The 20,104-nt window shown below is 35.7% G+C and overlaps 1 protein-coding gene across 5 annotated transcripts in view; it reads right to left on the reverse strand.

Annotated features, from left to right (window-relative positions):
- The window catches only part of COP1 (COP1 E3 ubiquitin ligase), a 224,004-nt gene that overhangs the window by 118,008 nt on the left and 85,892 nt on the right, over positions 1-20,104 (reverse strand). For 4 of the 5 annotated variants that reach the window (XM_061383278.1, XM_061383280.1, XM_061383277.1 and 1 more), the window contains 2 exons: positions 14,766-14,823; positions 482-596 (listed from right to left, as the gene is read on the reverse strand). In XM_061383278.1, the coding sequence (XP_061239262.1) occupies positions 482-596; positions 14,766-14,823 (173 nt within the window). The remainder of the gene's footprint in view (positions 1-481; positions 597-14,765; positions 14,824-20,104) is intronic. The other variant, XM_061383281.1, reaches the window with a different exon arrangement.

Below are 20,104 nucleotides of genomic sequence, written 5' to 3' on the forward strand. Positions count from 1 at the left end.
CTTGGCATATTTATATAAGACCATGTAGCATTAGGTAAATAACCTATTAGGCTATTAGCAAATTACCTGTTGCTTCCCTTCACTAAATTTATAATACTCCTGGACAGTAAAACAAGTTCTTTCATCTTTTTATTCTTAGCACAGATGATAGTGCTTAGAACTTAACAAACATTGAAAAATAGAAGGCAACTGAATGGAATTTATTTTTGCTAGCTACATATTCATGGCTGATTTGTTTTTAACTTTATACAGCTAAGTATATACAGATTAAAAATTCCCAAATACAGAAAGAGAACAAAAATAGTTATAGAAGAGCAAAGTAATCCAAGATGTCTAAGAACCTCCAAAATGCTGTGCTAGACTATGTTGAAAATAGACAGTTTTGCTTTATGAATAGAACTTTTCATAAATCCAGCATAAGAAGCTAGACATGGACATGAAACATGAACTTGAGATATTTTAAGAATTCTTGAATATGTACCTGAGATACGAGACATCCTTGTAGAAAAGTAACATTGCTCTAAGTCTTCAAAATGAGCAGTGAGTCGTTTTCGTCTTGATGCTAATGTGCTGTTATACCAGGGCTGTTTCTTTGTCTAAGGTGATAACAAGAAAAAGACACTTGTAATTCTGAACGAAGCATACTATTTTTTCTGCGGAGAATATCTAGATGCTTGAATATTTAATTTCAAAAGTTCACATTAAAATAATTACAAATGGCAAAATCCTGTAGTTCCTAAGACCGTATTTTCGAATTCTTATTTTAAAAGGAAAATAGGCCCATTTTATAAGAATAAAATGAGAAGCATCTTTCAACTCTCCAAATTAATGAAGATAGAATCCATTATAAATGCCAAACTTAGAATTTTAAGAATTTGAATATGCATCAACTGTTAGGAAACAATTACCAAAAGGAAACTAATTACTTTTCAGAATTATAGTGCAGCCCTATACATTTTGAGTAATAGGAATAGTGCTTAATTATATAGAATAGATATTTAAATTAGTATTTATTATTAGGTTAAGGGATAGTCAACATGTATATACTAAATAGTTTGATATATACATTAGAAAACCAAAATAACTAAATCTTGTATATATATTTAGACAACAAAAGCAAATCTGAAATATACTAGTATATGAACTCTATTAAAGTCTATAATCCTAAATATATATCCCAGCACTATGTTAACTAAAAGGGTATGAAAACTCTTCTACAAATGGTTTCTATCAATTATGTGTGCAGCACATTAAGAGACAGAAATAAGCTACATACTGAGATCTTTGGATGATACAAGTTAACCAATAAGAATAAAACAACTGCTAATGTATTAAGAAATACTAAGTTACTACCATGAACAAGACACTTATCTAGAGTGAACTCCTGCTACAAGTAGATGGCTATTGTCCTCCAACTAAAAATAAATAATTTTTTTTAAAGAAGAAGTACATTTTAAAGCAGTGTTTGGATCACAAGAAAAAAAGGCTATTTTACTAAAAGATTAACAACCAAACAGGAAGCCAAACTCAGAGAAGTAAAGGTAAACAACACAGAACAATGTAGAAAGGGGGAAAGAAGAGGACAATCTGAGGACAAATATGAACAAAAGGGCAAATACTAGATCTGGAAAATAAAAAGAGAATTTGAAAACTGGAAGACAAATCTAAAATAATTACCCAAAATGAAGGATAAAAGTCAGGAAGACAGAAAAACTTGAAAGAAAAGAAACATGAAAGAATAATAAGGTTTAAACATGGGCACCCAGAGACCCAGAAGAGAGTAACAGACAGAAGAACACATATTTGAAGAGCTAATGTTGACAATTTTCCAAAACTGAAAACATACATGAATATAGACAGGGAAATTATTCCTATCAAGGAAAAATAAAAAGAAATCCACAATTACATATACTAAAGCAAAACTGTGTTTCTGTCCAAGAGAGAAAGATTTTAAAATCACAAAAACAGAAAAGATAATTCACTTAATAGGAACAATCAAAGACGCAAAACACTTCTCAAAAACAGTAACAGCAGCTAGAACATCCTAAGCTTTGGTTATACTTAAAAAGTTGAAAGAAAATAACCTCAAACTAAAATTCACATCCAACAAAACTATCCTACAACAGAATGCTGAGCAAAATGCTTTTCCATCTGAATGAAAGCAAGGATTATCATCAATAAGCCATTTCTTTAAAAATGTCTGAAATTTTATAATTGAAAAGTTCAGTAAAACAAACTAGAAGATTGGAGACACAGAATGAAAGAGAAGCAAGGATACAGTAACCAAGCAAGTGATTTCAAATACTGTTTGTATACATTAGCTATAATATCTCATTTATGGGATTTAAGAATAAGACAGAATAAGTACACCAAAACCCAGCATATAACTCTAAAGAGAGGGCCCGGATACTTTTACTTGAAAATCCTACCAAATATTCATGGAAGATATAACATCAATCTTGCACAAACCTTTCAGAAAACACCTCCCCATTTGTTTCATGAGGCCAGCATAACTGTAATACCCACACCCAATAAGGATACTGGAGGAAGGGAAGGAAAAAAGAAGGGGCATAAGAACCTTCATGAAAACAAGCATCCACAGCAAAATAGCAAATCAATTCCCAAAACATGTAAAAAAAGTAACTCATCATGACTAAATGGAGTTTAGTCCAAGAATGCAGGGTTGTTTTCATATTTGAAAATCAATCAATGCAATTCACCAAACGGCCAAAATAAAGGAAAATAACCATATAATAATTCCAAGAGATGCAGGAAAGACAAAATTCAACACCTATACATGTTATAATTTCTCAAAAAATTAGGAATAGAAGGATACTTCCTCAAGGGCATCTACCAAAATGTAGAGCTAACATATAAGTTGAAGTATTGGGAAAGGGAGGGTAAAAGGAAAAAGAGAGAAGAGACGGGAAGGAAAGGATAAGAAGGGAGAAGGAGAGGAGGGGAGAAGAAGTGAGGGAAGGAAAAGAGAAGAGAACACAAAAAGATTAGAAAAGGCAAAAATATTTTTGCTGATCACATGATTTTACACAGAATTTCATAAGAATCTACAAAACAACTAGAATTAATAAGTTTAGCAAGGACTTCCCTGGTGGTCCAGTGGTTAAGAATCTACCTGTCAGTGCAGGGGACATGAATTTGATCCCTGATCCAGGAAGGTTCCACGTGCCAGGGAGCAACTAAGCCTGTGCACCCTAGAGCCCAAGCTCTGCAACAAGAGAAGCCATCGCAGTAAGAAACCCATGAGCCGCAACTAAAGAGTGGCCCCCACTTGCCTCAACAAGAGAAAGCCCAGTGGGAAAGCCCAGAAGACCCAGTGCAGCCAAAAATAAATAAATGAAAATGTTTTCAAAAATTTAGCAAGATAATAAGAAATAAGGTTAACATACAAAAATCAATCATATGTTTATATATTCACAACAAAGTAGAAAATTTTAAAACTGGATCAATAATAGCATCAAAAAAGAATTAGAAATTAATTTAACAGAAGCATGGAAGACCTCTATATTACAAACACAAACACTGCCAAGAGAAATTTTTAAAAGACCAAAATAAATGGAAAGATATTCATGGACTAGAAAGTTCATTATTATTAAGGTGTTACCACTAGGGTTACTGGGCAAATAGGCTCTCTGATTTTGTTTGTTTATGCTTGTTTTGTTCTGACTTTACCACCTAGCTTTTGAGATCTTAGTTCCCTGACCAGGAATTGAACCCAAGCCCCCATCAATGCGAGCACAGAGTCCTAACCACTGTACCACCAGGGTATTCTCATGTGCTATCTCTGAATTACTTTTTTAAAACTGCATGTGAATCTACAATTATCTTGAAATTTAAAAATCTTTACAACTGTAAAAAAAAAAAACTTAGGAATAAACTTACACAGAAGTAAATAAAACCTAGACTCAACTCAATATCATAAACATATCAGTTCTCCATAAGGCAATCTATGAGTTAAAGGCAGTTTGAATAAAGATACCAAGAAGCTTTTTTATGCAGCTATAAAAACTGATACTAAAGTTCATGTGAAGAAACAAAACAGGAAAGAATTTCTGTAAAACACTGAAAAAGAGAAGCTAGGGGGTTGGGGGAATTAATTTCTATCAGACATTAAAACATAAAGAGGTGACAGTGAAAGATGGAGAGAAATATGTCAGTAGACAGAAGAGAAAGACCAGAAATAAATCCATATACACACAGAATTTTTGATATAAGAAAGGCTGCATCTCAAAACACTTGATCAAAGAAAGACTTTTTAAGAGCACAGGGGACTTCCCTTGTGGTACAGTGGATAAGAATCTACCTGCCAATGCTGGGGACACAGGTTCAATCTCTTGTCCAGGAAGATTCCACATGCCTAGAGCAACTAAGCCTGTGCCCCACAGCTGTTGAGGCCATGCTCCAGAGCCCACAAGCCGCGAATACTGAGCCCACGTGCTGCAACAGTGTAGCCCCCGGTTGCCACAACTAGAGAAAGCCCACGGGCAGCAACAGAGACCCAGTGCAGCCGAAAATAAAAATAAATAAATAAATAAATAAAAAGTGAGCTAGGACAACTAACTAGACATTTGGATAAAGATAAAATTAGGTCCACACCTCAAAACATATACCAGAATAAACTCCAAAGAGAACAAGAGTCCAAACGTAATAAATGAAAAGAAACAAGAAAATGTGGATAAATTTCTCTACATCCTAGTTAGAGGTAGACGTTTAGAACTATGACTCAAAACCCAGAGGCAACAAAAGATTGCTAACTTTAAATAATGATTTAGAAATTTTGAACAGTTTAAACAAAAACAGAAGAAAATATAGGCAACATTTATCACAGATAAAGTGCTAATTTTCCTCATATATGAACTACCAAGTCTTAAAAATTGAACAAAACAAATAAAAAACTTTATAGAAAAAAATAGGCCAGAAATATCAACGCATAATCTACTAATAAGTATATTAATATACCAGCAGTCATATGATATTTGTTCAATCTAACTCATAATTACAGAAACACAAAACTATTCTGAGACACATTTCTCTCTTGACAGATAAGCAAAATTTTTAAAGTAAAACTCATTCTATTAGAGAAGCTCTGAGAAAGATTCTAGGAGAGCAGAGACATTCATCTACTGCTGGGGAAAGTATTCTGAGATATATTTCTCTCTTGACAGATTAGCAAAATTTTTAAGAAAACTCATTCTATTAGAGAAGCTCTGAGAAAGATTCTAGGAGAGCAGACACATTCATATATACTGCTGGGGAAAGTGCAAACTGGTACAATCCTTTGGGGGAGGGAGATGATTTGGCAATATCAATCTCTCTGTCTGTCCATCTATCTAACCATCCACCCATCCATTCATCCGTCTTTGACCCAGAAATCCCACATCTAGGAATTTACCCTGAAGATACTACATCCAATGATATGAAAATATGTATGTACAAATTAATCACTGCAGCACTACTTTGTAATTACAAAATAATGTAAACTATCTCTCTTTAAGTAACAAATTGATTAAATAATCCTATGCAGCTATAAAAATAAGGAAGAATTCTATGCACTTCTATAGATTTGTTTTCATGATAAACTGTTAAATAAAAGAGCAAAGCACAGAAGAGAATCACTAGGAAACCCACCCTTTGTGTAAAAAAGAAATAAGAATATGCATATGTATCATGATATACTGGTTACCAACAAAGGGTAAGAAACAACGTAGTGGGAAAAGATAAAGGATACGGAAATTGGTAGAAAGGTTAGAGGGGTGGTATTTATTGAGTATGACTTTCTGTAAAGCTCTGACCTTCAAAATCAGGTTAATATTTCATATTTTCAGAAAAAGTTTCTATGTAATAAAGGTAAGGGTTGGTGATGGTACACAAACGGAAGCAAATGAACTCAACTGTATTTCAAAGAAATATTACAGCTAATACTGATGAAAAATTAACAAATCAAATCCAAGTAATTTTTGAACACACTGAATTTTTGTAACTGTATTCTCAGACTAAAGATATAAAGGAATTTAAATAAATATTCACCACTAGTTAGTAGATTTGCTTTCTTAGTAATTTCCATACTAGTTTATGTGCATATATATATACACACACACTAATAAGACTATGACAATAAGTAAAATGTATATTTTGATATGAGAACTAGGTTTCTGTCAGAATAGGGAATTAAAGATATGGAAAGGTTCACTAAAGCTACAATGAACCCTGTGATAGTAAACTGTAATGGGAGGTCATCAGCATGAATCCATAGCTTTTATGACAGATACAGAAACACAGATATGTTACATACATAGATGATTATATACATGATGTTCATCAACTGAATAGTAGAGAGTAATCTCAGTTGGTCTGGGTTGCCCACATGGTTATTTACAGAGCTACTGACTCTTAACCTACACTGCAAAATGTACTGAAATAAAGATAAATGGTATTCCATAACCACAGGCCTGAGAGTTGTTTGGAAAGAGATTGCATCACTCTGTCAGTATTGTTTAGTAATAATAATTGAATTTATGATTCACCTATTTCAGTGAAGTCTGTGAGTTAATAATTGGTCACATAACTAGAATGCACTGCCCATGGGACTAGCTTAAAATAAGAGATCTGACTATAAGCCAAATTTGCACTTCCCATCACTAAGGTGCTTGAGAATGTAAGCAAGTAGTCATTCTGAACCTGGAGACAAAGCAGTTCCTCTGTGACTCAGTGGTACCAGGACAAAGAAGACTGCCTGAAATCTCCACATCCTTTTCAATGAGTGCCCTTCTTCTGCTTGGTTGTACTGTATCCACTGCCTATAATCAAGTTCCACAAGTATAAACTCCTTGATTCCTGTGAGTCCTTTCATCAAACACTTAAGGTGATTAACATGTAATTAATAAATATATAATGTTATATATACAGATAAGCGTGCTTCCTACCTCTGTCGACCAAGAAGGCCTACAAGCAGTGACACTCTACGAGCAATGAGCATACTTAAAACCCAGGTCTCTGTTTTGAAGTATCATTCTCCATTAAAAGAAAACAGGACTTCTTGGATACATGGCTGATTACAGAACTGGGGCAAGATAAGTACAAGATGATACTGGTACATCTTATTATCTAAGAATGTAAGAAGGTACTTAAAAAATGATAAGAACTTGAAGATCAGCTTGGGGGAATTCCAACTAGCCAAACAGGGAACAGACTGAGCTTCAAAATGATTAACAGAAAAACTTTTAAATCCATGATTCCATAACCATATAAACAAAGAGACAGAAGGAAAGATCTCTCTTAGAATGGAAATCCTAACTAGTAAATGAGGAATTATTACTCAGGCATTAAAAAAAATGAAATAATGCAATTTGAAGCAACATGGACGGATCAAGAGATTATTTTAAGTAAATTAGAGAAAGAAAAATATCATATGACATCACTTACATATGGAATTTAAAAAATGGCACAAATGAACATATTTACAAAAGAGAAACAGATCCCAGACTAGAAAGCAAACTTACAGTTACCAAAGAGGACAGCATAGATGTGGGGGGGCGGATAAATTAAAAGTTTGGGACTAACATATACACATTACTGTACATAAAAAAGGCAAACTACAAGGACATACTGTATAGCACAAGGAACTATGCTCAAAATATTCAAAATAACCTGTAATACAAATATATATATACATATATATGAATCATTTTGCTATACACTTGAAACAAAAACACTGTAAATTAAACTTCAATAAAAAATTTAAAAATTAATGTAGAAAAGAAATGAAAAATTATCATTTGGGCAAAAAAATTTATTATTATTTCAAGTAAGATTCATTAATAAATGCTCATACGGGAGAAAAATGAGAAATTTATAGCAAACAAATCTGGCAGGCACCACCTTAATCAAATGATCAGAGGTAACATCACCAAAATTGAGCAGATACACCATATCCAGATGTGACAGACTAACAAAGGATACCACACTGGGGGCTGTAGCATTTGTGATAAAAATGGGTAATCAGAATCCAGTTACAACGAAATATCAGACAAAATCATACTGAGGAATGGTCTACAAAATTAATAACTGACACTTCAAAAATGTCAACCTCATGTACAACTGAGGAACTAAAACAATTTAGAGGAGATTAAAGAAACATGACAACTAAATATAACCAGTGATTCTGGATTCACTCTGGACAAAGAAAATTTTCCTTTTGTTATAAAAGAATATCAGTGGCAAACCCGCTGAAATTTAAATACATTGTCTCAGATAATGATATTATATTAACATTAACTTCCTGATTTTTTACTAATTGTACTGCTGCTGCTGCTGCTAAGTCACTTCAGTCGTGTCCGACTCTGTGCGACCCCATAGATGGCAGCCCACTAGGCTCCCCTGTCCCTGGGATTCTCCAGGCAAGAACACTGGAGTGGGTTGCCACTGCCTTCTCCAATGCATGAAAGTGAAAAGGGAAAGTGAAGTCGCTCAGTTGTGTCCGACTCCCAGCGACCTCATGGACTGCAGCCTACCAGTCTCCTCCATCCATGGGATTTTCCAGGCAAGAGTACTGGAGTGGGGTGCCATTGTTATATAAAGACTCTAAGACAAAAAAGGCAATTATAAAAATTCAGGGGTATAAAATAATTACTTCTGGCTTCACCTACATTATATTAACTTTTTATCAATTCCATTTCAACTATAAACATTATTTTTAAGAGTAGCAAAATAGTATACTCAACAGCTATACCAGTCTCTGAAGCTGTTCTACTATGACTGGGCATATTTATTTTTCCAGAATTTTTGCTTGTATAAATAATATTGGTATATAACTTTTAGATAGTACTTTGAATCATTTCTTATAAGAAATTTCTATGTTTGTCACTACCAAATCACACAGTAGAGTATTATTTTACATGTGAGTGGGCCATTTGGATTTATCTTTTTCCCCATGTTCTTCATCTACTTTTTGCCTGCTGGTGCTTTCATCAAAAACATGGAATCGGTATAAAAAACCTTATTTATTTTGAAGCAATTAAACCATTTGCCTATTTTGAAGCAATTAAACCATTTACCATTTTATACCCAGATTTAAAATTTTGTTTGTGGTACTTTCTTATATACTGTCTCTTTCTTAATTTCAACAGTTCTATCATTATCTAAATCATTATTTAGCTGATCTGAACTCTTACAGTAAAAGATAAAACAGAAAGCCAATTTCCAGCAAATGGTTTCCTGGGTATCGCGACATTTACTTAATCTTCCCTTTTACCACTGATCTGCATAACCACCTTCACCATAGGGTAAACTCTTAATTACCTTTCAGTTAGATTTAAAATTTTTATTGTGCCCCATTTGTTAGAGCAGTCTTAGAATACATTAAAATAACCTGTTGGGTAAATGCCCTTGTAATATACTTCTGAAGCATTCATTCTACAAATAACCATTTAAAGTCAGTTGGTCACACTCTCTACAAACCCTTAAAAAATATTCTTGAGGTTTGTTTTTTTTTAATTGGAATCACATCCAATTATGGTTACTGGTCTATTCAAATTGTTCAATTTATTAAGAGTTCTATTTTTATTAGTATGTACCAGCACCAAGTTTTTTAATCTACTCAATACTATAACAGTCAATTTCAATTATATATTGAAACATCTTATATATAATCTTCCTTTTTTAATCTCTCTACATTTACCATCTTAAGTTTTTCCCAGTTTCTTGAGTTCAATGCCTGGTTCATTTTGTTTTATTCTCATCTAAAAATGAATCCATTTACTAATATAATTTTTAGGATACTTCTGACCAAAATTTCACAAATTTTGACATATAACATTTTCAACGCAGGAGTTTTTTAAGTTGTTTGTAGCAACATTTGTATACTCTTTGACACAAAGGTATTCAGAGGAGTCTGGTTACTCTCTTCCAGATTGTCAAAGTAGCTGTTTACTCAAGGTTCTGATTCTGACAATGTAGATGGTGTAATTTATCTTGTTTTAGAATCAATCCAGTTTTCTCAGTGCTCCAAGATTACTAATAATATGTATATCCCTTGATACAAAGTATAAAGTAAGGCAAGTACCCATTAAGCTAAGTTTGGCTCATTCAACCAAAGGAAAAAAATCCAGAGTCTTTATAATGACTAAGAAAGTTACACACTAAGTGGCCTCTGTTATTTACATTTCTTACCTCATTTCTATTTTTCTCCCCCTTGCTCATTCCTCTCCAGTCATAACAGATATCTGGGCTATGTCAGGCAGGCTTCTAGCGCACAGCTTATGTACTTTCTTTCACTCAGCTTAGATCTACCCAGAGATATTCACATAGCTTGCTCCCTTACCTCCTCTTTGCCAAAGATAATCTGTCTTTATTACTATTAGTATACCTCCAACTAGACTGAAAGCTGGAGAAGGCAATGGCAACCACTCCAGTACTCTTGCCTGGAAAATCCCATGGACGGAGAAGCCTGGTAGGCTGCGGTCCATGGAGTCCCTAAGAGTTGGACACGACTGAGCGACTTCACTTTCACTTTTCATTTTTCACTTTCACGCACGGGAGAAGGAAATGGCAACCCACTTCAGTGTTCTTGCCTGGAAAATCCCAGGGACGGTGGAGCCTGGTGGGCTGCCGTTTATGGGGTTGCACAGAGTTGGACACGACTGAAGTGACTTAGCAGCAGCAGACTGAAAGCTGGGTTATAGCAGTAATTTTTGTCTGCCTTGTTTTTATTCAATAACCCGAGCCCATCATAGTGTCTGGTAAATAGAAAGTACTGGGGAAAAAAAGCCAAAACTGTTGGCTTTATAAGTTAAGCACAGGTCCTGAAGCCATAATGCCTGGGTTAGAATATCTTAACTTCTCCTTAACTTCTTTGCCCTAGTTTCCTCCTTAGTAAAATAGAAAATAATAATAATAGTACGTATCTCAAGTCCTAAGAATTAAAGTAGTTAATGCTTGTAAAGCACATTGAGCAATGTACATGCAATGCATAGTAGGTAGAAAATAAATGTTCCTAAATACCAATATTACTACTTTAATTATTTCTTGAGCTATACAGTCGGAGAAGGCAATGGCACCCCACTCCAGTACTTTGGCCTAGAAAATCCCATGGATGGAGGAGCCTGGCGGGCTGCAGTCCATGGGGTCGCTAAGAGTTGGACACGACTGAGTGACTTCACTGTCACTTTTCACTTTCATGCACTGGAGAAGGAAATGGCAACCCACTCCAGTGTTCTTGCCTGGAGAATCCCAGGGACGGGGGAGCCTGGTGAGCTGCCGTCTGTGGGGTCGCACAGAGTCGGACACGACTAAAGTGACTTAGCAGCAGCAGTGAACTATACAGTAGGCCTTCCATATCCACAGGTTCTATAAATACAAATTTAATCAAACACAGAAAATATCCACCCCCACCAAAGGAAGAAATTCTGGAAAATTCCAAAATGCAAAATGAATTTGCAGCTGCACTGGCAACTATTTACATAGTATTCACATTGTATTTAAATTTTTTTACATAGCATTTATGTTATACTAGTTATTATAAATAATCATAAAGATGACAAAGTATACAGGAGGATGTGCTGCAGAGGTTTTATGCAATTATACCACAATTCATGTAAGGAACCTGCGCATCTTTGGACCCTGGCATCTGCCACAGCTCTTGGAACCAATCCCTCATAGATACTGAGGGATGAGTATACTTTAAAATCTCCTACCATGTTAAAGTTTTAATCAATTTTTTAAAATTTCTAATAAAGTTTTGCTTTATATAAATATCAATCCTTTATTTATGTCACACAAATTACTACTAGCTTGTGGGATTATACGTTTTATTATGTGAAAACATGTATCTGTCTTCTAATGATTTTTCCCTTGAGTTCTATTTTGATCTGTACTTTACTTTGCCGTTGTTTTTGTCATCTTCCTTACCATTCTTGCATTTGCCAGGCTTATCCTCATCTACTCCTTTGTTTTCAATTATTTTTATGTCAATTTGTTTTAAGTCTGTGTTTTATAAAGAGTATTCCTAGAAACGAAGGGTAAGGACTTCTGCACAATATGTCATATTAGTTCTGTCCCAGAAGCCCTAGCAGGTTTTCCTCAACAACTTCCCCCTCCTCCGGCAGATGCTAAGGTTGGAGTCTCCTGGGAGACCCAGACGACTTCACCAAAACACTCTTTTACTCTGCACATGGTGACTCACGTTAGGCAGACTTCTTCAGTATTCTTTTTATCATCTATAAATTCTTTTTAAGTTTTCCGTACGAGGACAGCTATACGTCAATGGGATTTCTAGTGGGTGGAGGTTGGAGAGACCACAGGCTTATTGTACCATCTCAAACTAAGTCTCCTTTATTACATGCAAAGAGTAAAAACTAAAAAATGAAAAACAAAAACAAAAAACCCACACACAGACAAAAACACTATTCTGAATGTTTTTTTTTTCCCACCTAGGTTCAGTTTCTATAATTTCTAACTCATGGAATTTGCTAGAAATTCCAAATCAACGTCCTATAAATGACAATAGGAAAAAGGCTTTCCTTGTTCCTCTATGTAGAATTTGTGAAAGCCCTGCAACCAAAGACCAATAGGAATACACCTGTAGCTGAACAAGTTTTATTACTGCTCATTGCAATGAAGAATACAGCATACTATGGGTTAAGGTAGGAAGATGTTATGTACTACTTATAGGATACAGGCTCATGTTAAGTGATTTGGGGGAGGGTTCAAGGAAGTAAGGCTATGCTCTGGATTGGATACTGTCAAGAAGGGGGAAAATCCTGTGACGGGGTATCTTAATGAATCGTACCTGGGCAAACAGAAAACTACAGTGAGATTAAAGCCGTAACTAGTAGAGATGCAGCAACTGCGTGCATTAGTCAGGACACGGGTGTGTTTGGTATTTTACGTATTTGGCATAGTGACTTTTTCAAATGTGCTCAGTTAAGTTTATGAACTGATCTTGATTTTTGTTTCATTTCTTCCTAGGCCCAGAGTGACTGTGTCCGATGCGGATGTTCTGTGAGATTACATTTGAAAGGAGAACACCAAGGCCCAGCTATGAGTGCCAAGCCTATTTCCAGATTCTGCTTTCCCTCTTCAAGTTCTTAAAGATGTTTCCATTCAATTCTTAAAAATTTCTCCTGAGGGACTTCCCTGGTGGTCCGGTGATTAAGAATTCTTGCAATGCAGGGGACATGGGTTCCATCCTTGGTTGGGGAACTAAGAGCCCATAGGCCACAGGGCAACTAAGTCCATGCACTGCAACTAGAGAAATCTGTGCACCACAGGAGACAGGAGTTTGCTCCCTGGTCGGGGAACTAAGAACCCACAGGCCAGTTGGCAACTAAGTCTGTGTACTGCAACTAGAAAATCCGTGCACCACAACAGAAGACTCCACATGACACAAAGAAGACCCGACACAGCCAAATAAATAAATATTAAAATAAGAGAGAGAGAATGAGAAGCCCATACACCACAATGAAGAGTAGCCCCTGCTCATCACGACTAGAGAAAGCCTGTATGCAGCAACAAAGATCCACCACAGTCAAAAAATAAAATAAATAAAACTTAAAAAAAAATTTTCTCCTGATATATCTCATTACATCTGACAAAAACACCTAGATCTAGTGCATTTGTGGCTCTTCAGGAAGAGATACAAACAAATCTATGAACTTGCCAAATCTAAGCACGCAAATGAAGATAACACGGGATATGTAGAGGCGTTATGCAATCTAATCATAACAGTCATAGAGGCAGTCATCTAAGCAGTTGGAAAAGAAAAACACAAATAAAAGCTGTATGATATGAAAGATTTTCTTTCCACTTTGATAAAAATAACTGCACTATCACATAAATGAATATACAAAAAGACATGCCTTACTTAAATGCCTTATTATTTCCTGTTATGAAAAAAAGGAGGTAAAGGATAATTGTAAGAACAATTTGTAAAATCTGAATAAGATATAGAAATTATATAAAGCATACCAACGTTAACTTATTGAATTTTAAAATTATCTTGTGATTACACAGGACAATATTTTTGTTTTTAAGGAAACACAAATTGAAGTACATAAAGGAACATTATGTCTGTACCTTCTTAAACAATCCAAAGGAAAAATTTTATGTGCATATATGTAAAAGAGAGAATGAGAATGATAAAGCAAATATGATCAAATGTGAACACCTAGATTACCTGCATACAGAATGTAAAGGAATTATTTTTAACATTCTCATAACTTTTCTCTAAGTCTGAAGTTATTTCAAAGTGAAAATTAAAAAAAAACACAGTCTGGCCTCAAAATTAGACTTGACAAATACCAGCATCCCCAAGTCCTAGATGAAGAGAGTAAAAATCAAAATAATCATACAATTAATTAAAGAAAAGGAGAGGCCAGAGTCGATTTTAATAAAGCCTATAGTTTACCTCCCAGAAAAAAGCTTCATGTTTCAACATAATAACAGGCAATTCATCAATAAATTATAACTTTATCTCCGAGAGAAACAATGTCCTGATTACTCATAATTTGCTCTTACAGTATTTCCTTCCTCTCAAGGCCTAATGTTACTAGCATGCTAAAAAAATTTTTTTGACTCAATCAGTAATGAGCAGATATACAGCTGATTGATTATTCACCAGAGCTATTCAAGCACTAATCAATGCTACAGCACACCAAACAGCTGTCTCTAGGATAGGACTCATCTGTGATTTTATAACTCAGGTGATTAGATTTATGGCACCACTAGAACAGATCGTTAGATACATCATTTACCTGAGAACTGCCACTGAAACCTGGAGGTTGGCTGTATTCTGTGGAATCAATAATACTACTGCAAAATGAAGAAAAAAAAATGTGATTTCAGTTTTTACATTCTCTTTAGCAACAGAAAAAGTAAATGTAAAATATATCATATATAAATCCAATATTTGTCAATAATTTATAAGTCAAACAAATACATATTCCATAAATTAAAAAATTAGGAAATAAACAATCTACCCCTTCATCCCACCACCTTAAATATACCCATCTTGAAAACATGTCAATAGGGAATAATCACAAGACAGGCATATACAATTGAAGTATTTGCTACAACTTCATTTTCAGACAGTTGTTTCATTTTCAGTTAAGTTGTTTGAACTCTAAGGAAAAGAGTACTTAGAATACTATAAAAAGAGCACAAGTATGCAATCAAAAGCTATGATGAACAGATCGTGTCATGACACTAGAGCTATGTGCCCTTGGACAAACAGCTTATAATCACTCCGTTTCCTTATCTGCAAAACGAGAAGACTGGAGTAACTAGCTCTATCTATAGTCACTTCAAGCTCTAAAATGCTATGATAATCATCTCATGTGAAAGAAAACTATCAAAGGAATGGAACAAAAAATGGTAGAATTCCAATAATCTTTCTTTTATAACCCAAAATCTATATTCTAATTTCCTCTGCTCTAGTCAAACATTATTTGCTTTCTCTATCGGTTGTTTCTATTTGATTATATTTTCTGTGCATTCTCCTACTTATCTTAGTAAACCTTTTTTAAGTACAGACTACCTTTTCTTCCTAAGAGTTCTACCTTACCATATCTATCTTTTCACTTCACTCTTCTCCCCCTCCCATCTTTAAATAAATTAGCCTGAAGACTACTAACATCTGAAAATGGTATTAACATATACATCAACAATGATAGATCAACAGCTACTACATTTTTTAAAATTCTTCCCTATTTCTACTATAGAAATGTCTGTATTTGTCCACCTTAATGAAATTTAAGCAATTGAGAGCACCAATTTCAGTGTATCTCTTTACATAAATACACAAAATCATTATTCACTTTAGTCCAATAATCACAAAGGTTATAATATAAGAGGTACTCTTAAAGAGTACAGAGAGGGTGTGAATTTCACCTGTTAGCAGCTAAATGACTCTGGGCAGCTATGGATATTATCTGGCCTCTACCTTCTCCATCTATTAAGTGAGCAAGATATTTGAGAGAGGTGTAAGATTTATTGAGTTAATATTCCTCAGTACAAGGCCAAAAAATGGTAGGTATTCAATAAATTTTATTCTATTAATAAAATTTGTCAATAACATACAAACTTAAATTTTCAAAAAGTTAATGAATCAGAAGGAACTGTTCTCACAGTACTCCAACACATAATAATAGACACTAATTTGTTGTGTTCTTAACCATTCCTGTAAGACTCACATAAGACCCTCAAAGCAGCTGCACCATAAATTAAAGAATTAACAGGATCTGGTAATTAATTTCTTCTGATGAAATATAACCAATGCCTACTTTCCTTGAACAGGGTCATGAACTGATATGACAAGATCACATGCTATTTTCAGAATACTCTACACAGGGACTAATACGGCTAAAAATGAGGAGATGCCAGGTATTTAAAATCTGTGCTCCTTCCACTAATGAAACCCAATCCCCTATTTGTATAAACATTAACGAAATTATAAAGCTTCACATTTAGAGGTTGATAGAACAGAACTTTTTCATTTTATGGGAATGTAATTCAGACTTCTTTGATTGCAAGCTGGAACATGATACTGATATCTTAATGTACATAGTGAAATAACACTACATTTCAAATACATGTCTAAAACTAGTACTGATCAGGGTTTCCCTGGTGTCTCAGAGATAAAGAATCTGCCTGCAAATGCAGAAGACATGGGTTCAATCCCTGATCCAGGAGGAAAGAAGTAACTAGGTCCATGTGCCACAGCTACTGAGCCTGTGCTCTAGAGCCCAGGAACCACAACGACTGAGCCCATGTGCCACAGCTATTGAAATCCATGTGCCCTAGAGCCCGTGCTCCGCAACAAGAAAAGCCATGCAATGAGAAGGCCACGCACCACAACTAGAGAGGAGCCCCCACTCGCTGCAAGTGGAGGAAAGCCCACAGAGCAATGAAGACCTAACACAGCCAAAAATAAATAAGTAAAGTGAAAAAAAAAAATAGTACTGATCAGAAAGCATTGAAATTACAGGTTTTAAGTGAAAAGTTGGTAACAATCATTGCAGAATTTGAAATTTAATTTATATTTATATTAATTTATATTAGATCTTAACTTTATTCACTAAGAAAAATTTATTAATGCATACACAACTGCAACAGAAGCAATCTGAAGAAATAAATCCCTTTAATTTTGCTTTTTAAATGTGTCTGTGTATACGTGTGTATAAAGTAAAAGTGATTAGACGACAATATCAGAAAGCATTGACCGGGCTGGTTCCTCTTGATTTTGGTGCTCTTCTACTTCTTATCTCTGAGTTAGCCACAATCTACAGATGGTGATAAAAACAACAAGATTTCAAATCCCTTATGATTATACAGTGGAAGTGAGAAATAGATTTAAGAGACTACATCTGACAGATAGAGTGCCTGATGAACTATGGATGGAGGTTCCTGACACTGTACAGGAGAAAGGGATCAAGACCATCCCCATGGAAAAGAAATGCAAAAAAGTAAAACGGCTGTCTGAGAAGGCCTTACAAATAGCTGTGAAAAGAAGAGAACCCAAATGCAAAGCAGAAAAGAAAAGATACTCCATTTGAATGCAGAGTTCCAAAGAATAGAAAGGAGAGATAAGAAAGCCTTCCTCAGCGATCAATGCAAAGAAATAGAGGAAAACAACAGAATGGGAAAGAATAGATATCTCTTCAAGAAAATTAGAGATACCAAGGGAACACTTCATGCAAAGATGGGCTCGATAAAGGACAGAAATGGTATGGACCTAACAGAAGCAGAAGATATTAAGAAGAGATGGCAAGAATACACGGAAGAACTATATAAAAAAGATCTTCATGACCAAGATAATCACGATGGTGTGATCATTCACCTAGAGCCAGACATCATGGAATGTGAAGTCAAGTGGGCCTTAGAAAGCATCAGTACGAACAAAGCTAGTGGAGGTGATGGAATTCCAGTTGAGCTATTTCAAATCCTGGAAGATGATGCTGTGAAAGTGCTGCACTCAATATACCAGACAATTTGGAAAGCTCAGCAGTGGCCACAGGACTGGAAAAGGTCAGTTTTCATTCTAATCCCAAAGAAAAGCAATGCCAAAGAATGCTCAAACTACCACACAATGGCACTCATCTCACACGCTAGTAAAGTAATGCTTAAAATTCTCCAAGCCAGGCTTCAGCAATACGTGAACCATGAACGTCCAGATGTTGAAGCTCGTTTTAGAAAAGGTAGAGGAACCAGAGATCAAATTGCCAACATCCGCTGGATCATAGAAAAAGCAAGAGAGTTCCAGAAAAGCATCTATTTCTGCTTTATTGACTATGCCAAAGCCTTTGACTGTGTGGATCACAATAAACTGTCGAACATTCTTCAAGACATGGGAATACCAGACCACCTGACCTGCCTCTTGAGAAATCTGTATGCAGGTCAGGAAGCAATAGTTAGAACTGGACATGGAACAACAGAGTGTTTCTAAATAGGAAAAGGAGTACATCCAGGCTGTATATTGTCACCCTGCTTATTTAACTTATATGCAGAGTACATCATGAGAAACGCTGGGCTGGAAGAAGCACAAGGTGGAATCAAGATTGCCAGGAGAAATATCAATAACCTCAGATGTGCAGATGACACCACCCTTTTGGCAGAAAGTGAAGAACTAAAGAGCCTCTTGATGAAAGTGAAAGAGGAGAGTGAAAAAGCTGGCTTACAGCTCAACATTAAGAAAACTAAGATCATGGCATCCAGTCCCATCACTTCATGGCAAATAGATGGGAAACAGTGGAACAGTGGCTGACTTTACTTTTCTGGGCTCCAAAATCACTGCAGCCATGATTTTAAAAGACAGATGGTGATTGCAGCCATGAAATTAAAAGACGTTTACTCCTTGGAAGGAAAGTTATGACCAACCTAAACAGCATATTAAAAAGCAGAGACGTTACTTTGCCAACAAAGGTCCGTCTAGTCAAGGCTATGGTTTTTCCAATGGTCATGTAAGGATGTGAGAGTCGAACTATAAAGAAAGCTGAGTGCCGAAGAACTGATGCTTTTGAACTGTGGTGTTGGAGAAGACTCTTGAGAGTCCCTTGGACTGCAAGGAGATCTAACCAGTCCATTCTAAAGGAGATCAGTCCTGGGTGTTCACTGGAAGAACTGATGCTGAAGCTGAAACTCCAATACTTTGGCAACCTGATGTGAAGAGCTGACTCATTTGAAAAGACCCTGATGCTAGGAAAGATTGAGGGCGGAGGAGAAGGGGACGACAGAGGATGAGATGGCTGGGTGGCATCACCGACTCGATAGACATGGGTTTGAGGGAACTCCAGGAGTTGGTAATGGACAGGGAGGCCTGGCGTGCTGTGGTTCATGGGGTTGCAAAGAGTCAGACACGACTGAGCGCTGAACTGAACTGAACACACGCTAGCAAAGTAATGCTCAAAATTCTCGAAGCTAGGCTACAATAGTACCTGAATCAAGAACTTCCAGATGTTCAAGCTGGATTTAGAAAAGGTAGAGAAATCAGAGATCAATTTGCCACCATCCACTGGAACACAGAAAAAGCAAGAGAATTCCAGAAAAACATCTACTTCTGCTTTATTGACTACACTAAAGCCTTTGACTGTGAGGATCATGACAAACTGTGGAAAATTCTTAAAGAGATGGGAATACCAGACCACCTTATCTAAATCCTGAGAAGGATTTATTTAGATAGAAGCAACAGTTAGAACCAGAAATGGAACAACAGACTGGTTCCAAATTGAGAAAGTAGTATGTCAAGGCTGTATAATGTCACCTTGCTTATTTAATTTATATGCAGAGTACATCATGAGAAACGCTGGGCTGGATGAAGCACAAGCTGGAATCAAGATTGCCAGGAGAAATATCAATAACCTCAGACATGCAGATGACACCACCCTTACAGCAGAAAGCAAAGAACTAAAGAGCCTCTTGATGAAGTGAAAGAGGAGAGTGAAAAACCTGGCTTAAAACACAACATTCAAAAAACAAAGATCATGGCATCCGGTCCATCACTTCATGGCAAATAGATGGGGAAACAATGGAAACAGTGACAGATTTTATTTTCTTGATCTCCAAACTCACTGCAGATGGTGACTGCAGCCATGAAATT

Source organism: Bos javanicus, chromosome 16 (genome assembly GCF_032452875.1).
Source record: "Bos javanicus breed banteng chromosome 16, ARS-OSU_banteng_1.0, whole genome shotgun sequence".
NCBI classification, from domain to species: Eukaryota; Metazoa; Chordata; class Mammalia; order Artiodactyla; family Bovidae; genus Bos; species Bos javanicus.